General features: G+C 40.8%; 1 protein-coding gene across 7 annotated transcripts in view; it reads left to right on the forward strand.

Annotated features, from left to right (window-relative positions):
- Nucleotides 1–22,261, forward strand: part of ahi1 (Abelson helper integration site 1) — a 407,526-nt gene that overhangs the window by 16,182 nt on the left and 369,083 nt on the right. For all 7 annotated transcript variants that reach the window (XM_068026173.1, XM_068026175.1, XM_068026181.1 and 4 more), the window contains exons 2-5: nt 444–515; nt 1,940–2,064; nt 4,793–5,340; nt 19,594–19,775. In XM_068026173.1, the coding sequence (XP_067882274.1) occupies nt 506–515; nt 1,940–2,064; nt 4,793–5,340; nt 19,594–19,775 (865 nt within the window). In that variant the 5' untranslated portion in view covers nt 444–505. The remainder of the gene's footprint in view (nt 1–443; nt 516–1,939; nt 2,065–4,792; nt 5,341–19,593; nt 19,776–22,261) is intronic.

Consider the following 22,261-nt stretch of genomic DNA (forward strand, 5'->3'; position numbering starts at 1 on the left):
TCAGAGCAAATGTTAAATAAAAAAACCTGTTACACTGAATTTTTTCACCAAAAGCTATTACCTACTTGTAAGCATGTGATAGCATGACTAGAAGTACCAATAAATGCTACAGCTTACTTGTAAAATGAATTGTGACACTATAGTATAAATGCTTTTACCAAAAACTTTTAAAATGCAGAATATATATATGGTTTCAAATTATAAATGATTTCTCCGTATCCCTCAATTTTTTTAGATGTGGGTGGGCTGGAAGGCAGTTGTTTAGACATGTATGTATCATAGCAACAATTTGAGTTGCCCAAGTGAACAGTTTATTCACTGTATACTGCCGGTGCACAATAACTAGATTCCTTGTTCCACCCTCCCTCTGCCTCCTTCGTTACCCACATGCACAACCATTTGTTTTAGTGCCTTATGTTACTCCTTTCTTTTACTTACTTTAGGTTGGCTGTCAGCTAAAGGTTTTATATGAGGATGTAATGAATAAGGAAGATCTCCAAGTACAATGCCAGCAGGTATGGTATGGACAAAAAATTCTTGGTTTTGAGAAAAAGGAGGATGCTAGAAATCTGAAATAAGAACTGAATATTCTGGAGGTACATATTAGGGTCAGTCAGAATCTGGGGGTGGGGGAAGCCCCAGGTAATGCTGGAAACACTCCAATACCTGTGGAGATAATGGATTCTTCTTTACTTGGTAAAGAAACAGGTTGTTATTGAAGTGAGCTCCTTCATTGAAAAAAGATTTAATTTTTTGAGTGTTGTGCTCATCAAGGTGAGGAATATTAGTGTTGTTGAGTGGAACACTTTCCATTGGTTTCAGTGGCTCCCAATTCAGATGCAGCATGGTTGCATGTAGAGTAAAGCTCCCTGCGCTCTGTCCTAACAACATTCTTTGATCCCCAACCTCAGAAGAGCACCCTCTACTGCACTAGTGTGGCCTTTTTCTACATTTTGTACATAACCAATCTCTGGACTCATGATTACTGTTTTAGGTGATTTTTTTTTAGCTTTGAGCCAAACTGGGTTGATACTTTCCACACATTTTAGTAGGATCCTGTCAGTCAACCAGTAAGAGAGACTTTTTTGCCCTTGTTCGAGGTTTTAAAAGATAAAAAACTAGTGATCAACAGACTGCATAATACAACATCCATACTCCTCCTCCTCTTTCCATATCAATATGCCATTTCTTACCACTTGTTCGCATTCACTTTTGGCAAAGCTCTGTCATTATGACTGGTTTCTGCACATAGATGAGACCTGTTTTTCCATAATTACTTGTGTTTCTTTTGTGAACAAAGGTGGGCTATCACATAACTGAGATCAATAGAATGTAGACAGATACGACAGCGAGAATCAGACCAAAGTGAAACTGATGCAAAAGACAATTCGAAACTTTGTGCAACATTTAATAATTGCTAAACAAAACTAAACCAAGGAGGAGAGAAGTCATTTTAAAAATACTGACCAGTCAAGCCTTACAACTTGCAGATAGATGGAGAAGTCTGACATTAAGACTGTAAATTTTGTTTTATTTAACCATATTCAATGAATCATCTTTAATTGAGTAATTATGCTATTGATCCTTCTAATAATATACCTGAATGACTCTTTAAACATTGTTTTCAATTTGTTCAGTGAACATTGTGACTTTATTACTTGGCTGAGATAGAAACCTGTTTATTCAGAGCATAATGACTTCTCTTTCATTTCTTGTGTTTTTTGTAAAGATTTAACAAAAAATAAATATTCAGTTAAATGATTTCAGAATTGTTTTTGCTTGCCTCCTGATTGTTTTTTCAGTGTCTAACACAAAAACATCTAATTAATAGTCACATGAATCGGAGTGCATGTAAAACACCAAATTCAATCTCCTAAATTTGCCATTGGATTACTGCTTAATTAACAATCAGTTTTGACCATTATGGCTCATCTTATAGGCGAAAGTGAAGCCAAGGCAAAGACTAAGGCTCAGTTTGAAGAGGTGTTCAAAAGCTATTCTGGTTTAGCTGCTGAGAAAAAGAAATCAAAAAAGAAAAGTATACCATCGCAAGAGAATATTGTGGTGAGTATAGAATTTGAGGCGCAGCATGCCATTCTTTAACTCTGCAGGTTTGCTCTTATCCTCAGGTGCTCATACAAAAGATTTTTTAAAGTTGCTTGTAAGGTATAAAAAGTTGTAAAACATTTACCCTTTTAAATGGTGCTGCTGTATTTGTCCTTTTATGTTGTTAAAGGGTAAAGTTTCAGTTTGCTCTTGTTCCTCTCAGTAACCTCTGCAGATCAATAGAAGAAATAGAATGTTGGAGCTTCTATTAGTATAGTAGAGATGGCTTGGAGGCTGGGGTTGAATACTGAATTGTATTTGAAATGGTGTAAAAATACATCTGTAATTGGGTGCTCAGTGTTATGAAATAAAAGGTTAAAGCCGTAGCGTTTTTTGTTGTATGATATGAAATTATTACTGCAAGGCTAGGCCATTGTTGATCTTGTCCTGACATTCATTCAGTTGTGATTGAAACTGCTAACTTTGCATTAGAATTGCTGATCTGGGAATTATTTCTGACGTTGACATTTAAAATACTTTTAAAATTGCTGCAAAAAGCATCATCCTTTAATTTATAGAGGGTTATTTTGGTGATTGTTTTTCAATGTCTGACAAAAAAATGTCTATTTAATAGTCACATGAATCAGAGTGTATGTAAAAGACCCAATTCAATCTCCTAAATTTGCCCTTGGATTGATCCTTAATTTACAGTCAGTTTTGACCATTATGGCCCATCTTTTGGAGAAAGTGAAGCCAAGGCAAAGACTGAGGCTCAGTTTGAAGAGATGTTCAAAAGCTATTCTGGTTTAGCTGCTGAGAAAAAGAAATCAAAAAAGGAAAGAATACCATCGCAAAGGTGAAAGGGTGAAGATGGGTGTCAATGGGTGCTGTACCAATAAGTCACTACTGTCTGAAAGTCTGAATTTAGCGCACAATTTTGGGTCCAATTGCTGATTACCATAATTTGAACTTGTCTATAAGTGCTAAAACAGATGCCTGCAGATTTAGCACTCAAGTGTTGATTTAGACACAATTTTCATGGAGCAGTATAAGTGGGCTTCAAATTCAAGGATTCAATTGTGACCAAACTACAGTATCCTATATAACTGCAGCAGAGTTATACTCTAGGTTTACCTCATTTTATGGGGACAAGAATGTATTATCAATGTTCAACTGTTTTGACCTTGGGCATCAGAAAAGGAAAGTGATGCAGCAGAATTTTTTTTTACATCATGTCGACATCTGTCTTTCATTATACTACAGACCGGTGTCTATGTAGTGCCTTTTGTAGCTGAATGACCACTAGCTGAACCTTACATTGTTCCAAGTGATGAAGGAGCATGATGCATATGTTTGGATGTTTGACTAGAGCTCTACTACCTCTAATTTGTGTGTTATGAGAGAGAAGGTGTGAGCTTCTGTTAAAATCAATTCATATTATGTTTTAAAAATGCATAGCTTCATTAGACTACTTGGCACTTGTGAAATACACCTGTTATGAATCCTAGTCTAACTCTCCTTCAAGTACGGTATACAGTTCTGTTCTCCATACTATGAAAAGGATATAAAGGTTCTGAAGAAGTGCAGAAAAAGATTACACCTGAACTGAGTGGTTATAAGTACCAGGGAAGACTGGCTCTTTTCTCAAGAAAAGAGAAGGCTGATGGATGACCTAATAGAAGTCTTTAAAATTATGAAGGTTTGATAAAGTAGACATAGAGAAGATATTTCCACTTTTGGAGGAATTCAAATCTAGGGACCTTAAAAAAAAAAGCAAAATACCGCAGATGCTGGAAATCTGAAATAAAAACAAGAAATGCTGGAAATACTCAGCAGATCCGGCAGCATCTGTGGAAAGAGAAGCAGAGTTAATGTTTCAGGTCAGTGACCCTTCTTCAGATAAAATAGTCATAAATCCAAAAAGGAATTCAGGAGAAATCTCTTTACCCAAAGAGTAGTTGGAATGTTGAGCTTGCTACTACGTGGACTAGTTGAGGTGAATAGTGCAGATGCATTTATGGGCAAGCCAGATAAGTACATGAGGGAATCAAGAGTAGAAAGATATGTTGATGGAGTTCGATGAAGTAGAGTGGGAGGAGGATTGTGTGCAGCATCAACACCGGCATAGACCAATTGGGCTGAATAGTTTGTTTCTGTGCTTTAAGTTCTATGTAATTACCATCCCTGGTTTTAATACCATCCACTTCCCACTACAAATCCAAGTCATATCTTGGTTCTTCATTCAAATGTCATTACTCAGTTCAAATCTCATTGGTAATACTTTATCATTCAAATTCACATTTTAACTGCTTGTTGAACACTTGTGCTCTGTTTCACACAATCATTTCAAATTCTAATTAGCAGTTGTGATTTAATTGAAGACCATTCTTCTCAACTCAATCATAGGTTCTACATGTTTTGGTAAACTAAATTCTGATAAAATGATCTAACTAAGCTCTGTATCCAAAGGATGCAACCTCAACCTCAGAAGAGGTAAGGTAAACAGACATTTTCAATTTAATCACTTGACACAAAGCGCAGACAATGTCAGAAAGGTCAAGAAGGAACTAGATAGTTTTATTGGTGAAGGCAGTCTTTGAGGGTATAGAAGAGAAAGTAAAGAATGGTAATTTTTGAACTGTGGGACTAGTTGGCTGGAACAAGTGGTCTTTTCTAGTGTTTTACATCCTGGTACAATGTTATAAATCAGTATTAAAAAATACCTTTTTAAAAATATTTTGTCTAGCTTGAAAAACTGAGGAATAAACTTGGTCTACATAAAGACAATGAAGATGGCGAAACTATTTTAAATAACACGTATAATCCAGAGGAGCAAAGTCCCCGCTTTTCAAAAAACAAACGGAATGACAGGACCTCTGTGGCAGAAAAAGTTAACAATGATGAGCTCTATGAAGATGCAAACCCCCCCAAAAAAAACAAAAAGAAAAATAAATTGATAATTGAAGAACGGTCTTCCGACGAGGAAACTGCTGCTCCAGAATCTGTAACAACTCGGCAAAAATTGAAGAAAAGGAGGCCAAAAAGTGCATTGGGAGAGGAAGACCATAATGAGAATGTGCTAAAGAGTGATTTAGGAGAGGATGTGGATGCCCTAATCCATGCTTATCAGCAGCATATTGCTGCCAAAGATGCAGGGGGTGGTAAAAAGAAAACACCGCAAATAATGGCACGTTCGCGCGAAACAATTTCCCGTATACCTTCAATATTAAACAAGAAACTGGATAAGAAGAAAAGGCAGAAAGAGTCATCGTTAACAGATGAGGGCAAAACAAGGTAAGAGTGAGAACATAGAGCAATTTCATTTGTCAAAGTTTTCCATTGTAGAACTTGTATGCGAATAGTATTTGGTCACAACTTGTATCATACAATTCTTGGGGTTTATAGTTATGCAGTTATATAATCCTTTGGGTTGTAAATAAACATATGAAACTACAGCTCAAATGGTAGATTTGATAGCAGCCTGCTATAGATTTGTTCTTTCCATCAAGAAAATAATCTTTTTTGAAAAAAGTAAATGTTATGAACACAGGGGTAATTTTATGAATTATATGTGCTGGGGGTATGTAATCAAAATATCTGGTACCTGTTGCACAGCCCACTATTTCCTATCCATTAATTTTAACAAATAGCAAATTAGATGGGCTGCACCGGGTACTCCAGTGTACACTCCTGGCACATAAGCTCTGTGGTGGAAGTCAAATCCTATTTGGTCTAACCAAGCCAACTGCATTCAGAGTCTGTGTGCGATTATTCAGCCATTCATTTATCTTTCCCACAACACCAGTGATCCTGTACTGAAGGGACTCTAAATTCTTTGCCTCTACCTACTCTAGAGAAAAAAAAATATCAACCAGCAATATTAATACTTTTATGGCCACAAATATCCCCATCCTCAATGATGGAGGAGTCCAGCACATCAGTGCAAAAGGAAAGGTTTGCAACCATCTTCAGCCAGACATGCCGAGTGGATGATCCATCTCAGTCTCCTTTTGAGCTCCCCAGCATCACAAGATGCCAGTCTTCAGCCAATCCGATTCACTCCACGTGATATCAAGAAACGGCTGAAGGCACTGAATACTGCAAAGGCTATGGGTACTGACAACATCCCGGCTGTGGTACTGAAGACATGTGCTGCAGAACTAGCCATGCCCCTAGCCAAGCTGTTCCAGTACAGCTACAACACTGGCATCTACCTAACAATGTAGAAAATTGCCGAGATATGTCCTATCCACAAAAACCAGGATAAATCCAATCCGGCCAATTGCCACCCCATCAGTCTACTTTTGATCATCAACAGAATGATGGAAGGTGTTGTCGACAGTACTATCAAGCATGACTTAAACAGCAAAAACCTGCTCACTGCTCAGGTTTGGGTTCTGCCAGGGCCACTGAGCTCCTGATCTCATTAGTTGGGCCAAAGATGGACAAAAGAGCTTGTTCCTTTGTTTAAGAAGGGTAGCAAGGATAATCCAGGAAATTACAGGCTGGTGAGCCTTACGTCAGTGGTAGGGAAATTATTGGAGAGGATTCTTCAGGACAGGATTTACTCCCATTTGGAAACAAATGGACTTATTAGCGAGAGGCAGCATGGTTTTGTGAAGGGGAGGTCATATCTCACTAACTTGATTGAGTTTTTTGAGGAAGTGACAAAGATGATTGATGAAGGAAGGGCAGTGGATGTTGTCTACATGGACTTCAGTAAAGCCTTTGACAAGGTCCCTCATGGCAGTCCCTGGAAGTGCAGAAGGCTTTAATTTAGACAGGCATCAAGATCGACGCAGGCTTGGAGGGCTGAATGGCCTGTTCCTGTGCTGTACTGTTGTTCTTTGTTTTTTGTTCATTGACGTGAGGTGGGAGTGATTGCCCCTGGATGTCATGGAGCCATAGTCAAACTGAAGTCAATTAGAATCAAGGGGAAAACTCACTACTGGTTGGAGTCAAACCTAGCACAAAGGAACATGGTTGTGGTTGTTGGAGGTCAATCATCTCAACTCCAGGACATTGCTGCAGGAGTTCTTCAGGGTAGTGTCCGGATCCAACCATCTTATGACAGATTCAGAGCACTGAAAACAGCGGAGGCACTAGAGGAGTATAGAAAGTGTAGGGAGGTACTTAAAAAAGTAATTAGGAGAGCGAAGAGGGGACATGAAAATATACTGGCTGGCAAGATAAAGGAAAATCCTAAGGCATTTTATAAGTATATTAAGGGCAAGAGGATAACCGGGGAAAGAGTAGGGCCCATTAGGGACCAAAGTGGCAATCTGTGTGTGGAGCCGGAGGACATAGGTGAGGTTTTAAATGATTACTTTTCATCTGTGTTCACTATGGAGAAGGACAATGTAGGTATAGAGATCAGGGAGGGGGACTGTGATATACTTGAACATATTAGCATTGAAAGGGAGGAAGTATTAGCTGTTTTAGCAGGCTTTAAAGTGGATAAATCCGCAGGCCCTGATGAGATCTATCCCAGGCAAGGGGGGAGATAGCGGGGGCTCTGACACAAATTTCCAAATCCTCTCTGGCCACAGGAGAGGTACCAGAGGATTGGAGGGCAGCGAGTGTGCTCCCATTATTCCAGAAAGTTAGCAGGGATAAACCTGGTAATTACAGGCCGGTGAGTCTAACATCAGTGGTTGGGAAACTTGGAAAAAATTCTGAGGGACAGGATTAATCTCCACTTGGAGAGGCAGGGATTAATCAAGGATAGTCAGCATGGCTTTGTCAGACGGAGACCATGTCTAACGAACTTGATTGAATTTTTCGAGGCGGTGACTAGATGTGTAGATGAGGGTAAAGCAGTTGATGTAATCTACATGGACTTCAGTAAGGATTTTGATAAGATCCCGCATGGGAGATTGGTTAAGAAGGTAAGAGCCCATGGGATCCAGAGCAATTTGGCAAATTGGTTCCAAAATTGGCTTTTTGGCAGGAGGCAGAGGGTGATGATCGAGGGTTGTTTTTGTGAGTGGAAGCCTGTGGTGTACCACAGGGATCGGTGTTGGGACCCTTGCTGTATACCGTGTACATTAATGATTTTGACGTGAATATAGGAGGTATGATCAGTAAGTTTGCAGATGACACGAAAATTGGTGGTGGCGTAAATAGTGAGGAGGAAAGCCTTAGATTACAGAACAATACTGATGGGCTGGTAAGAAGGGCGGAGCAGTGGCAAATGAAATTTAATCCTGAGAAGTTTGAGGTGATGCATTTTGGGAGGACTAACAAGGCAAGGGAATATACAATGGATGGTAGGACCTAGGAAGTACAGAGGGTCAAGAAACCTTGGTGTACTTGTCCATAGATCACTGAAGGCAGCAGCACAGGTAGATAAGGTGGTTAGGAAGGCATATGGGATACTTGCCTTTATTAGCCATGGCAAAAATTATAGAGCAGGGAGGTTATAAGAACTAGGAGCAGGAGTAGGCAGTTCAGCCCCTCGAGCCTGCTCTGCCATTCAGTACGATCGTGGCTGATCTCAGCTCGGCCTCAACTCTACTTTCCTGCCTGTTCTCCATAATCCTTCAACCCTTTACTAATTAAAAATCTGTCTATCTCCTCAAATTTACTCAATGTCCCAACATCTACCGCACTCTGGGGAAGTGAATTCCACAGACTCAGGACCTTTTGAGAGAAGTAATTTCTCCTCATCTCTACTTTAAATCTGCTAGCCCTTATCCTAAAACTATGACCTCTCGTTCTAGATTGCCTCACCAGAGGAAACATTCTCTCTATTTCTACTTTGTCAATCCCCTTAATCATCTTATATACCTCAATTAGATCTTCTCTCATTTTTCTAAACTCTAGAGAGTAAAGGCTTAAACTGCTCCATCTCTCTTCATAAGATTAACCCCTCATCTGTGGAATCAATCTAGTGAACCTCCTCTGACTGCCTCCAATGCAACTGTTAATCTGAGTTCTTTTTGCCTTCAGTCTGGTTCAGTAAATATACCGAGTCGGATGTATAGGTAAAATCAATTACTTTATTTGCGCAGTCGCCAGCGGACTTACTCTGAGAACAGCGGCACTGACTACACCAGAGTCTGTCGGGTCCCCCCCAGAGTAAGTGAAGTTTTTTTTACAGGTACTACTGTTTATACATAAAGATTCATGCTGCACCTCCTTGTTTAACCAATCAGTGCGATACAATTCAACTTCACCCACGTGGTTACATGCAGTACATCTGTTACTGAGGTTAACAATACACACCATTCTCAATACATACTTGTTACTAATATATTGTTTTGTACCAGCAAGATAAAATAAAGCGGACAAGCAATCTAATTAGCAAGAGCATAGGAATCATCAATAACCATGCTGGTCTCACTCCCTACATGGATCATGAGTCTGTCTCTATCTTGTGACAAGTAATTGCGGCACATCCTGCTATCTCTATTAGGTGTATATTCCTGAGTGTTTCGTGCAGTCTGCAGCTACATCAAGTAGTGGCAGTTCACAAAGATAAGAGGGGCCTAGCACTCCTTATCACTCACACAGGGATGGACATAATTTGATTCACAGGAGTCCATTTGTTCCAAACCACAGGGAGTCACACAATCAGGCCATAAAGAACAGATGTCCTTGCAATTACCAGTGTCGGCTAGTCTTTACAGTCTCACACGCTCTGCCTTTACTTTTAACTATTTCATTGTGGTTTCTGCCACTTAAAATCAAAGCTCAGCAAAGCTACTATTCCTAACTTGGCTATATTTCCCATTAAGCATAGTGCCATGCCTTTCTGCTCACTTCCACACAACTACATCCCTCCTCATAAGGGAACCAAAACTGTACGCAATACTCCAGGTGCGGTCTCACCAATGCCTTGTACAGTTGCAGCAACACCTCCCTACTTTTATACTCTATTCCTTTAGCAATAAATGCCAAAATTCCATTTGCCTTCCTTATTACCTTCCTTAAAAATGGATTCTAACAATTTCCCAATGACAGATGTTAAACTAGCTGGTCCCTTTTTGAATATAGGCATTGTATTAGCATTTTTCCAATCCACTGGAACCTTCCCCGCATCCAGGAAATTTTGGAATATTGTAACCAATGGATCCACTATCTCCGCTGTCACTTTTTTTAAGACCCTAGGATGTAGGCCATCAAGCCCTGGGGCTTTGTCTACCTTCAATCCCAATAGTTTGCTCAGTACTTTTTCCCTAGTGATGATGATTGTTCTAAGTTCCTCCCTTTCTATAACCTCTACATTATCTGTTAATATTGGGATGGTACCAGTATCCTTCACTGTGAAAACTGAGGCAAAGTATTGATTTAGTGTCTCAGCCATTTCTGTGTTCCCCACTATGAACTCCCCAGTCACATTCTCCAAGGGACCAACATTCACTTTAGCTACTCTCTTCTGTTTTATATACTTATCGAAGCTTTTGCTATCCGTTTTTATATTTTGTGCTAGTTTTCTTTCATAATTTACCTTTGCTCTTTTTATTATTTTTTTAGTAACCCTTTGTTGATCTTTAAAAGTTTCCCAATCTTACAGCCTGCCACTGACCTTTGCAATATGGTATGTCTTAGTTTTTGTCTTTATGTTATCCTTGACTTCCTTGCTTAGCCATGGATGTTTTTCCCCCTCTTACAATCTTCCTTCCTGTCTGGAATATATTTTAGTTGGGAGGAATTGAATATCTCCTTAAACATCTGCCACTGCTCATCAACTGTCTTACCTTTTAGTCTTCCTGCCCAGTCCACTAGGGCCAAATCAGTCCTCATGCCTATTTAATTGCCTTTGTTTAACTCCAGAACGCTAGTGTGGGACTCCAGTTTCTCACCCTCAAACTGAATTTGAAATTCTAGCATGCTATGATCACTCTTCCCTCGAGGATCCTTAACTATGAGATCGTTAATTAATCCCACCTCATTACACAATACCAAATCTAGAATAGCCCGCTCCCAGGTTGGTTCCACAACATATTGCTCCAAAAAACGATCTCCAATGCATTCAAGGAACTGTCCCTCAAGGCTACCCTTGCCAATTTGATTAATCCAGTCTATATGCATATTAAAAGCACCAATGAATATTGCCGTATCTTTCTTACAAGGCCCCAGTATTTCTTGATTTATACTATGCCCCGCTGCGGAGCTACAGTTTGGGGGCCTTTAGATTACTCCCACCAAGGACTTCTCTCCCTTGCTGTTTCTTATTTCCACCTGGACTGATTCTGTGTCTTGATCTCCAGTGCCTATATTATTTCTCACTACAGCACTGATCTCTTCCTTTACTAACAAAGCTACACCACCTCCTTTTCCTTCCTGCTATCCTTCTGAAATACTGAGTACCCTTGGATATTCAATTCCCAAACCTGGTTTCCCTGCAACCACGTCTCAGTAATCACCACTTAATCATACCCCTTCATCCCTATTTGCGCTGTTAACTCATTTATTTTATTACGAATGTATTGTGCATTCAGATACAAAGCCTTTAAGTTTGTTCTGTTATCAAATTTCCCTACTCCTGTACGATTCCTTGGTGCAATATGACGTTCGCACATTCTGTCCCTACCTTTTATTTTCTGGTAACGATTAGTCTCATCACTAACCTGTACTCCTATCTACTCCTTTAGCTTTGACTTCCTAATTTTCCATGCAACTGAACCCGCCCAACTATTTAGTTTAAAGCCCTATCTATTTATTTAGAGATACAGCACTGAAACAGGCCCTTCGGCCCACCGAGTCTGTGCGGACCATCAACCACCCATTTATACTAATCCTACATTAACCCCATTACCCCATTATCATCCGCACCTTCTCTCAATTCCCCTACCACCTACCTATACTAGGGGCAATTTATAATGTCCAATTTACCTATCAACCTGCAAGTCTTTGGCTGTGGGAGGAAACCGGAGCACCCGGCGAAAACCCACGCGGTCACAGGGAGAACTTGCGAACTCCGCACAGGCAGTACCCAGAATCGAACCCAGGTCGCTAGAGCTGTTAGGCTGCGGTGCTAACCACTGCGCCACTGTGCCGCCCTAGTTATGCGGTTCGCCATGACTCTGGTCCCAGCATGATTCAGGCGGAGCCCGTCCCATCGGAACAACTCCCTCCTTCCCCAGTACTGGTGCCAGTGCCCCATGAATTAGAACCCATTTCTCCCACACCAATCTTTGAGCCACGCATTTACCTCTTCAATCTTATTGACCCTGTGCCAATTAGCTCGTGGCTCAGGTAGTAATCTGGAGGTTATTGCCTTTTTGGTTCTGCTTTTTAATTTAGCCCCTAGCTGTTCATATTCCCTCAGCAGAACCTCTATTCTCGTTCTACCTATATCGTTGGTACCTACCTGGACCACAACGACTGGAGCTTTCCCCTCCCACTCCAAGTTCCTCTGCAATCCAGATGAGATATCCTGAACCCTGGCACCAAGTAGGCAACACAGCCTTCAGGACTCTTGATCCTGGCCACAGTGTCTATGCCCCTAATGGGCGGTGCAGTGGTTAGCACCGCAGCCGCACAGCTCCAGCGACCCGGGTTCAATTCCGGGTACTGCCTGTGTGGAGTTTGCAAGTTCTCCCTGTGTCTGCGTGGGTTTCCTCCAGGTGCTACGGTTTCCTCCCACATGCCAAAGACTTGCAGGTTGATAGGTAAATTGGCCATTATAAATTACCCCTAGGATAGGTAGGTGGTAGGGAAATATAGGGACAGGTGGGGATGTGGTAGGAATATGGAATTAGTGTAGGATTAGTATAAATGGGTGGTTGATGTTCGGCACAGACTCGGTGGGCCGAAGGGCCTGTTTCAGTGTTGTATCTCTAAACATAAAGTGACTATACTTTCCCTGATTACGACTACATTTCTCTTTTCTCCCCCCACTTGAATGGCTCCCTGTAGCACTGTGCTGTGGTCAGTTTGCTCATCCTCCCCACAGTCCCTGCTCTCGTCCACACAGGGAGAAAGAATCTCAAACCTGTTGGACAAGGACAAGGGCTGAGACTCCTGCAACACTACCTCCTGGATCCCTCTACCTGCCAGACTCATAGTCACACCCTCCTGTCCCTGACCACTGGCTGAATTCAAGGTAGTTAATCTAAGGGGTGTGACTGTCTCCTGAAACAGTGTCCAGGTAACTCTCCCCCTCCCTGATGTGTTGCAGTGTCCTAAGCTCAGACTCCAGCTCATCAGCTCTGAGCCAGAGTTCCTCGAGCAGCCAACACTTGCTACAGATGTAGCTGTATAAAACGCTAGTTAGGCCACAGCTGGAGTCCTGTGTACAGTTCTGGGCACAACACTATAGGAAGGATGTGATTGCACTGGAGAGCGTGCAGAAGAGATTCACCAGGATGTTGCCTGGGCTGGAGCATTTCAGCTATGAAGAGAGACTGAAAAGGCTAGGGTTGTTTTCCTTAGAGCAGAGAAGGCTGAGGGGGGACTTGATTGAGGTATACAAAATTATGAGGGGCATTGATAGGTTAGATAGGAAAAAACTTTTTTCCTTAGTGGAGGTGTCAATAACCAGAGGCATAGATTTAAGGTAAGGGGCAGGAGATTTAAAGGGGATTTGAGGAACAATTTTTTCACTCAGAGGGTGGTTGGAATCTGGAACGCACTGCCTGATAAGGTGGTAGAGGCAGGAACCCTCACAACATTTAAGAATTATTTAGATGAGCACTTGAAACCCATAGCATACAAGGCTACGGGCCAAGTGTTGGAAAATAGGATTAGAATAGTTTAGGTGCTTGATGGCCAGCACGGACGCGATGGGCCGAAGGGCCTGTTTATGTGCTGTATAACTCTTGACTCTATCTTCAGCTGCCTTATCAATGACCTTCCCTCCATCATAAGGTCAACAGTGGGGACATTCGCTGACTGTGCGATGTTCATTACTATTCGTAATTCCTCATCCTGAGACAGTCCATGTCCATATGCAACAACGCCTGGACATTCGTGCCAGATAAGTGCCAGGCAATAACGATCTCCCAAAGCCTGTCCACCATATACAAGACACGAATTAGGAGTATGATGGAATACTCTACACTTGCCTGGTTGTGCGGCTCCAACAACGTTCAGGCATCTCGTCACAATCCAGCACAAAGCAGCCTGCTTGATCAGCATCCCATCTACCACCTTCAACTTTCACTCCCTCCGCCACTGGCACACAGTGGCAGCAATGTGTACCATCTCCAAGATACACTGCAGTAACTCGCCACACCTCCTTCAACAGCACCTTCCAAACCCATAACCTGTTCCACCGAGAAGGACCAGGACAGCAGACGCATGGGAACGCCACCATCTGCAAGTTCCCCTCCAAGTCACATACCATCCTGACTTGGAAATATATCGCAGTTCTATTGCTGGATCAAAATCCTGGAACTCCCTCCCTATCAGCACTGTGGGTGTACCCGCAACAGATGGACTGCAGTGGTTCAAGAAGGCAGCACACTATCTCCTTCTCAGGGCAATTAGGGATGGGCAACAAATACTGGCCTTGCCAGCGATGTCAACATCCCATGATAGAATAAATTTTTTAAAATTCCCCTTCTCAGCAAATTTGACACTTGATCCTGAGCCATCTGTCCAGAGTTTGCTCCAGATGTCCATTATTTTGAAGACCATTTTTGAGGAACAAAATTTCAGTCTTATTTTCTGTCCAATGTTAACTGATTTCTAATGAAGTAAAACTGTTCCTTTTTGCAGTGTGATGGCACATGCCGATGTTTGCATAGAAACAACACTCGGGTAGACACAATTATTTTAATGAAGTTTAGGGTGCCTGGTTTACCTCACCCAACTTATTTAATTTCCAGAAGGAAAGCTCTATAAATATTCCTGAATCTCCAAAGTAATCCTTGCTATTGAAACTACTACAAGTTCAGCATAAGGCTATTTTTAAGGGAATACTGGAACATAATCTATTGGTATGGTAACTGACACAGTCACCCATCACACGGATAGCATTGAAATGTATCTTTATCAGAGTTTTCTCAAACTGCTTAGTATTGTATGAAATCAGTAAATATCCAAAATGTATATAGCATGAACTATCATTTTTCAGTGTTCACCTCACAATTAATGTTATGCAGTTGGAATTTGTTACGGACAGCTGGGAAATGATGGGTGAAAAAGGGAAAGCCATCCCTCTCAACTGACCGAAGGCAGTGTTTTAAAAAAAAAAATGTGTTTTAACCCGAGTGTTTTGCTGGTCAACAAACAGAAAATGTCAGGTTTCCTCATAAGTTTATAAGAAAGATAAATGTTTATTATACAAGACCCGAAAATGTACACAACTCTTACAGGCATATAAATGCACACACGCATACGCAGACGCGTGCGCGCGCACACAGATAACATGCATTTAGGTTTGATGGTTTGAAAGTGTTTTCTGTTTAACTTGCATTTTCCTGGGGTGAAGACTTAGAACGGTACAGGTCTGTAGTCTTTTCCCTTGTTCATTGAAGAAAGACTTGGGACATTTAGGAAGGTGGATGTGCTGCTACAGACTGCTTTTGTTATATTCCAGTCAAAGGACACTGGCGATGTCCTGATATGATTTCTCAGGTAGGGAGTTCAAGGCCAAACTCCAGTCACTGCCTACATGTAGTTCAAGGCTGGTACTCTTAGGCAGGGTCCTGTCTCTTTGATGGATCTCTCCTCTCTCTTCTGTCTTTGTGTGCACAGCCTATGTCTTTATTAATAAAAGCAAAATACTGCGGATGCTGGAAATCTGAAATAAAAACGAGAAATGCTGGAACCACTCAGCAGGTCTTGCAGCATCTGTGGAAAGAGAAGCAGAGTTAACGTTTCGGGTCAGTGACCCTTCATTGGAACTGACAAATTCTAATATTTGTCAGTTCCAATGAAGGGTCACTGACCCGAAACGTTAACTCTGCTTCTCTTTCCACAGATGCTGCCAGACCTGCTGAGTGGTTCCAGCATTTCTTGTTTTTATACCTCTTGACTCTGTTTGCTTTGCAGGAAAACTATCTGTTTTGGGTTTGTTAATTTAATTATATAGTTCATAATCTTTCCATGCTTGAGTGTTTTTCCCTGCAAAAAGGAAAAAAAATGAAATTTCTTGGTTTTTTTTGAAGATAGTAAACATTCATACATATTCCCATGCATTCCTCAGTCACTGTCACTAGGCTTTCCACAGCTCGCTGGTAGTATATTGCTCTGGACAGAGCGTTTGCAATTACATTATTTTTTCCAGTAACATGTATGCTTTTTAATTTAAATGGCTGGAGGAATAACCTCCATCTGAACAGCCTGGCGTTGAGCTTCTCTAGGAAAGTTAATGGGTTGTGGTCAGTGTATATTGAAATTTCCCTGTTATTAACAAAGACCTCCATGTTGAAGGGCTAGCAAAAGTCCCAATGCCTGCTTTTCTATGGTGGGATATTTATTTGATGTTTATTTAAGTTTTTTGAAAAATAGCCTGTTGGTCTCAATACTTGAATTGTCATCTTGGAGTGAGACGGCCTCAGCTCCCACTTCGCTCATGTCAGTAGCCACCTTAAAGGATCTGTTTAAGTTTGGTGCTCTTAATATGGGTTCACTTGTTAAAATAGCCTTCCATTTCTCTAAAGCCATCTGGCACAGGTCTGACCACATTATCTTAATATTTTTCTTTAATAGGTCAGTCAATGGTGCAGCTAGGGGGCTGAAATTAGGGACAAATTTTCTATAGAAACCATACATTCCCAGGAGTTACATTATCTCTCTCTTGGTCTTGGGAAAGGGGAAATCTATCAGGGTTTGTACTTTCACTTTCTTTGACAATACCCGACCTTGATCTACAACATGTCCCAAATAGGTCACCTTGGCCTTGTGAACTTGCTTTTAGCTAAGTTGGCCACTAGGCTAGTGTTTTGGAAACCCTCGACTAACGCCCTTAAATGAGTTAGGTCGTCTTCTCAGGTGTCGCTGTAGACCAACAGGTCATCAAGGTAGATGACGCAATTGTTTAAGCTCGCCACCACTTGGTTCATCGGTGTTTGAAAGGTTTCTGGGGTGTTCTTGAACCAAATGGCATGACTTTGCATTGGAATAAGCCATCTGGTGTAACAAAAGCTGAGATTTCCTTAGCTTTGGTGGTCATGGGGACTTGCCAGTATCTTTTTAATATATCAGTTTTACAGATGTAAGCAGTCGCCTACCCGATCAATACAGTCTTTGATGCCAGGAATCGGGTATGAATCTGTTTGGATCACTGCATTAACTTTTCGATAGTCAGTACAGAGTCTCTTTCATCCATCTGGGTTAGAGACTAATACAATAGGAGAACTCCAGCTACTTTGACTAGGTTCAATTAGGTCATTGTCTAGCATGCATTGGATCGGGGCTCAGTCTATATGTGTTTTGTTTAATAGGTGGGGTCTCACCTACATCCAGATGATGAATGGCCAAAGAGATGCGACCTGATTTGTCCCTACACACTTCCCCAAATTCTCTTAGCAGTGTTGCTAGGCTTTTCCTGTTTGTCAATTAGATGATTAAATACTGTGTCTAGTCTTTCTCAAGATTTCTGTTAGCTAATTTCACAGGGGGTTCAATCTGAGAATTTTCCAGGTTTTCGTCTTCCCCTAGCTGCTCTTCACTGTTGTTTCCATCTTCAACTGTCCTCACTATTTGACATATATTCTCTGGTTTTCTTGATTCCGATTGATATTTCTTTAACATGTTTATGTGGCACAGTCGTCGTTTCTTTCTCTGGTCTGGGGTATTAATCAAGTAATTGACCTCACTGATCTTTTCCCCCGAGCAGTACTAGGGAAGGATGGAGCTATTCTGATGGGACTTGGGTGTGCAAGGCACAATTTCAAAATTTGCGGACGGCACAAAACTTGTAAGTATTGTGAACTGTGAAAAGGGTAGTGATAGACTTCAAAAGGGCATAGACGGACAGGTGGCAGATGAAATTTAATGCAGTGAAGTGATTAATTTTGGTAGGAAGCATGAGGAGAGGCAATATAAAATAAAGGGCTTCGTTCTAAAGGGGGTGCAGGAACAGAGACAAGGGGATTTATATGCACAAATCGTTGAAGGTGGCAGGGCAGGTTGAGAAAGTGGTTAAAAAGTCATACAGGATTCTGGGCTTTATACATAAGGCCATAGAGCACAAAAGCAAGGAGTTTATGATGAGGTTTTATAAAACATGGGTTTAGCCTTAGCTGGAGTATTGTGTCCAATTCTGGGCACTGCACTTTAGGAAGGATGTGAAGGTTTTAGAGAGGGTTCACAAAAGATTTAAGAGAGGATGGGTCAAGGGGTGAGGGACTTCAGTTATGTGGATAGATTGGAGAAGCTGGGGTAGTTTTCATTTTAGAAGAGGAGGTTGAGAGGAGATTTGATAGTGTTATTGAAAATCATTGGTTGAGACAGAGTAGATAGAGAGAAACTGTTTCCATTGGCGGAAAGTTCAAGAACCAACCAGAAGACGCTAACTTAAGATGTTTGTCAAAGAATCAATGGTGAAATGAGGAAAACCTTTATGAAGAGAGTGGCTAGGAATTGGAATGCACTACCTGAAAATGTGATGGAGGCACAGACACGACGAGCCAAATGACGACCTGCATTGTAGCCATTCTATGATTCTATAATATAAAATAAAGAATATGCCATGCTTTCCACATCAGTGGCCATCTTAATTGGCTTAAGCAAGATTTTTGCTTACTGCTCTGGAGTGTTTCCAACCTCTTATCCATATTTCTCTCTCAAAAACATGAGCAACTATCTGTATCTCTGTCTGTGTTTTATCTTCATCTGTTCACAGCCAGAAAGGGACCAGTTATTATTCAACACAATGATTGTGGTCCCTTTTTCGATTGCTGAAGCAGGATAATGAATTGCTTATTATCTACAGTCTGTGGGAAAATAACAAGTAGGCTAGCTCATTACCATTATAATTACAAATTATCTTAGATATTGTAATGTACTCAGACAAATTTAAAAATGCTATACATCAACATATAAAGTAATTATTTCCCCCAAAACTTTTCTGTGGAAAAATAATCAAAAGACCTTGAAACGTGATGCCTTAACACAACGTTTTAGATTGTATTATAAAACATCAAGATATCTGGCACATTCAAGGGTACCCTACCCAGGTCCTTCACGGTGAAAGAAAATGTCTGTACTGTAGCTGGTGAAACTAAGGCAACAGCTTTTGAAACGTGTTACCTGGAAGTTGTGCATGCGAACATAGTCATATATTCTGGTTTCATTGATATATTTATCTCATATTGGGTATAGATTATATAGTTTCAGAATGCATACATTTGTTATAACCAGAAATTTTCACTTGTAATTCAGTGATTACACAAAAATTAGGTATGTTGTAGAATGCTAGTGCTTAACTATACAGGCAAGAGTCACTTGTTTTACTACTATACTGAGAATTGCAGATGGGCAACGACTCTGCAGTTGAGTTGAAGAGGGCTTGTGTCTAGAAAAAGTAACACACATTTGTGGACTCAATTTAGAAGTTTGATTGCATGATCTGGAAAGGGCGTGCGTTTTCATAGTCAGAAATTTTATTTATTTTTAAAACAACCTTTTGTCCTCTTTTGGCTCAAGTGAAATGCGCCATTCTGAGCTTCAAGATAGCCAGGACGAAGCTAATTCTAAAGGGAAGACGATTCTTCGCAGAAAATTGATTTCTGAGTTAGAAGTGATGAGCAGTGAAGAAAAAGAGACACACGGGGAAGAGGGGAAACAGCAAAGAGCAAAAAGAAAGAAGACCAAGAAAACTAAAAAAGGTGAAATTTCATTTCAAGAGGGATCTCAAAATCATGTATAACATTATGCAGTACTTTTTTTAGATATAGATAATATACTTTGATATTTCATTGAAAAGACTTTTAATGTAACATATGGTGTCAGTCAGAATAATTTGCAATTAACCCACTTGTGTGAATGAGTGATCACAAACGTTTTAAATATATTGTAAATGTGCACAAATGTACAAAAATAATGCTGGGAAACTGAACTCTTTCCTATATCAGGCACAAAGTGTCAGCACCAAACATTCCTAAGTAGAATAAGCTGCTGTTTGTAAAATAAATTGGTGTAATTTCATAAAGAATGAAACTAAGTTATTAGGATGATATGGAAATGACGTGGCGTGGTAATAGGACTTTGAACAATTTACATCTTGATGGGTGTTTTGGGGAGTTGGGGAGAGAGGGAGAAGAAAATAACAAAGGATGTTACAAACTCAATACCCGAGATTGAGAGGTGCCAATTGAACATGTGTGTAAGGGTTAACTGACTGGTTCAGTGGGTTAGCACACTACCTTTGAATCTGAGATTTGGATTGAGTTTAGCCCCAAATTATGGATTGAGCATCTTCTCCTGCTGCTGGTATTAAGGATCCTATATGTTGGGATAGCTCAACTCAGTTCCTCGTGCTCTGTAGCAAAAATGTGCCTCAACTTGACACTAATTTGAACTAAATTGGCAATCAGACTTGAAGAGGCTAGTGTGTGAAATGGAAGTGTTTGCACTGTTACACTGCACACTATTGTGTGTAGGGTTAAGATACAATGTTAAGGAAGAATGGAAGGAGTTTTACAATGCAGCTGTTCATGCATTGCCAGCCTAGGAATGTTTGGTGCTGACATTTTATGCCTGATATGGGAAAGGGGTCCATTTCCCAGCATTATTTTTGTGCATTTGTGTACATGTACAATGTATTTAAAATGTTTGTGATCACTCATTCACACAAGTGGGGTAATTGCAAGTTCATTGCCAGGTGAGAAACAATAGCAAATTGGCTGCTGGTTTACATCCCACATGATTTTTTTTTCTGGCAATAAAAGTTAAAATTACATCCCAAATGTGTGAAAGGTGAATATTCATTTGCTTGATTTTAGCAGAGCTGCATAAGTCTTTGCCTAAGTCAAAATGAAAATGAATGGGGGTATTTTTGGGTCATGGTCCATATTTCTTTGCTTTTATTGTTCAGTGTGATTTGGAAAGTGATTTAATGCAATGTTAAACATAGTATTTCTCATCAGTACCAGTACTGATAGCCCCCTAAAACCAACAAAACTCTGGGTAACTCGTACACTGTTTTTCTATTTTTTTTATGTAAAGTAACTTCAGAAATTATTTTTTGCTCCTAACGTGTGTATTGGACAGCCCCAAAATGCCTTGGGCATTTTTGTTCACATTACATTAAAATAATTCAGTAGCTCACGGTTATGGTAGTATAGTGTTTGTTACTTTTTTTTTGTTTTTTGTAGAAAAACTAGCTGCCCAATCTAATCCCACCTTCCAGCACCTGGTCCATAGCCTTGCTGGTTACAAGCACTTCAGGTGCATGTCCAGGTACCTTTTTAAATGAGTTGAGGGTTTCTGCCTCCACCACCGATCCAGGCAGTGAATTCCAGACACTCAGCCCCCTCTGGGTGAAAAATTTTTTCCTCATGTCCCCTCTAATCCTTCTACCAATCACTTTAAATCTGTGTCCCCGGTAATTGACTTCTCCACTAGGGGAAACAGGTCCTTCCTGTCTACTCTATCTAGACCCCTCATAATTTTGTGCCCCTCAATTAAGTCACCCCTCAGCCTCCTCTGTTTTAAGGAAAACAACCCCAGCCGATCCAATCTTTCCTCATGGCTACAACTTTCAAGCCCTGGCAGCATTCTCGTAAGCCTCCTCTGTACACTCTCCAGAGCAATTATATCCTTCCTGTAATGTGGTGACCAGTACTGTACCCAATACTCCAACTGTGGCCTAACCAGCGTTTTATACAATTCCAGCATTACATCCCTGCTTTTGAATTCTATACCTCGGCCAATAAAGGAAAGCATTCCATATGCCTTCTTCACTCTACCTGTCCTGCCACCTTCAGGGACCTGTGGACATGCACTCCAAGGTCTCTCACTTCTTCTACCGCCCTCAGTATCCTCCCATTTATTGTGTATTCCCTTGCTTTATTTGCCTTCCCCAAATGTATTACCTCACACTTCTCCAGATTGAATTCCATTTGCTGCTTTTCCACCCACTCAACCAAACCATTGATATAATTCTGGAGTCTACAGCTATCCTTCTCAGTATCAACTTCACGGCCAATTTTTGTGTCATCTGTAAATTTCCCAATTATGCCTCTCACATTTAAGTCCAAATAATTCATATATACCACAAACAGCAAGGGACCCAACACTCAGCCCTGTGGAATGCCACTGGAAACTGCTTTCCATTCGCAAATACATCCGTCGACCACTACCCTTTGTTTCC

The sequence above is a fragment of the Heterodontus francisci genome, chromosome 3 (assembly GCF_036365525.1).
Source record: "Heterodontus francisci isolate sHetFra1 chromosome 3, sHetFra1.hap1, whole genome shotgun sequence".
Classification (NCBI taxonomy): domain Eukaryota; kingdom Metazoa; phylum Chordata; class Chondrichthyes; order Heterodontiformes; family Heterodontidae; genus Heterodontus; species Heterodontus francisci.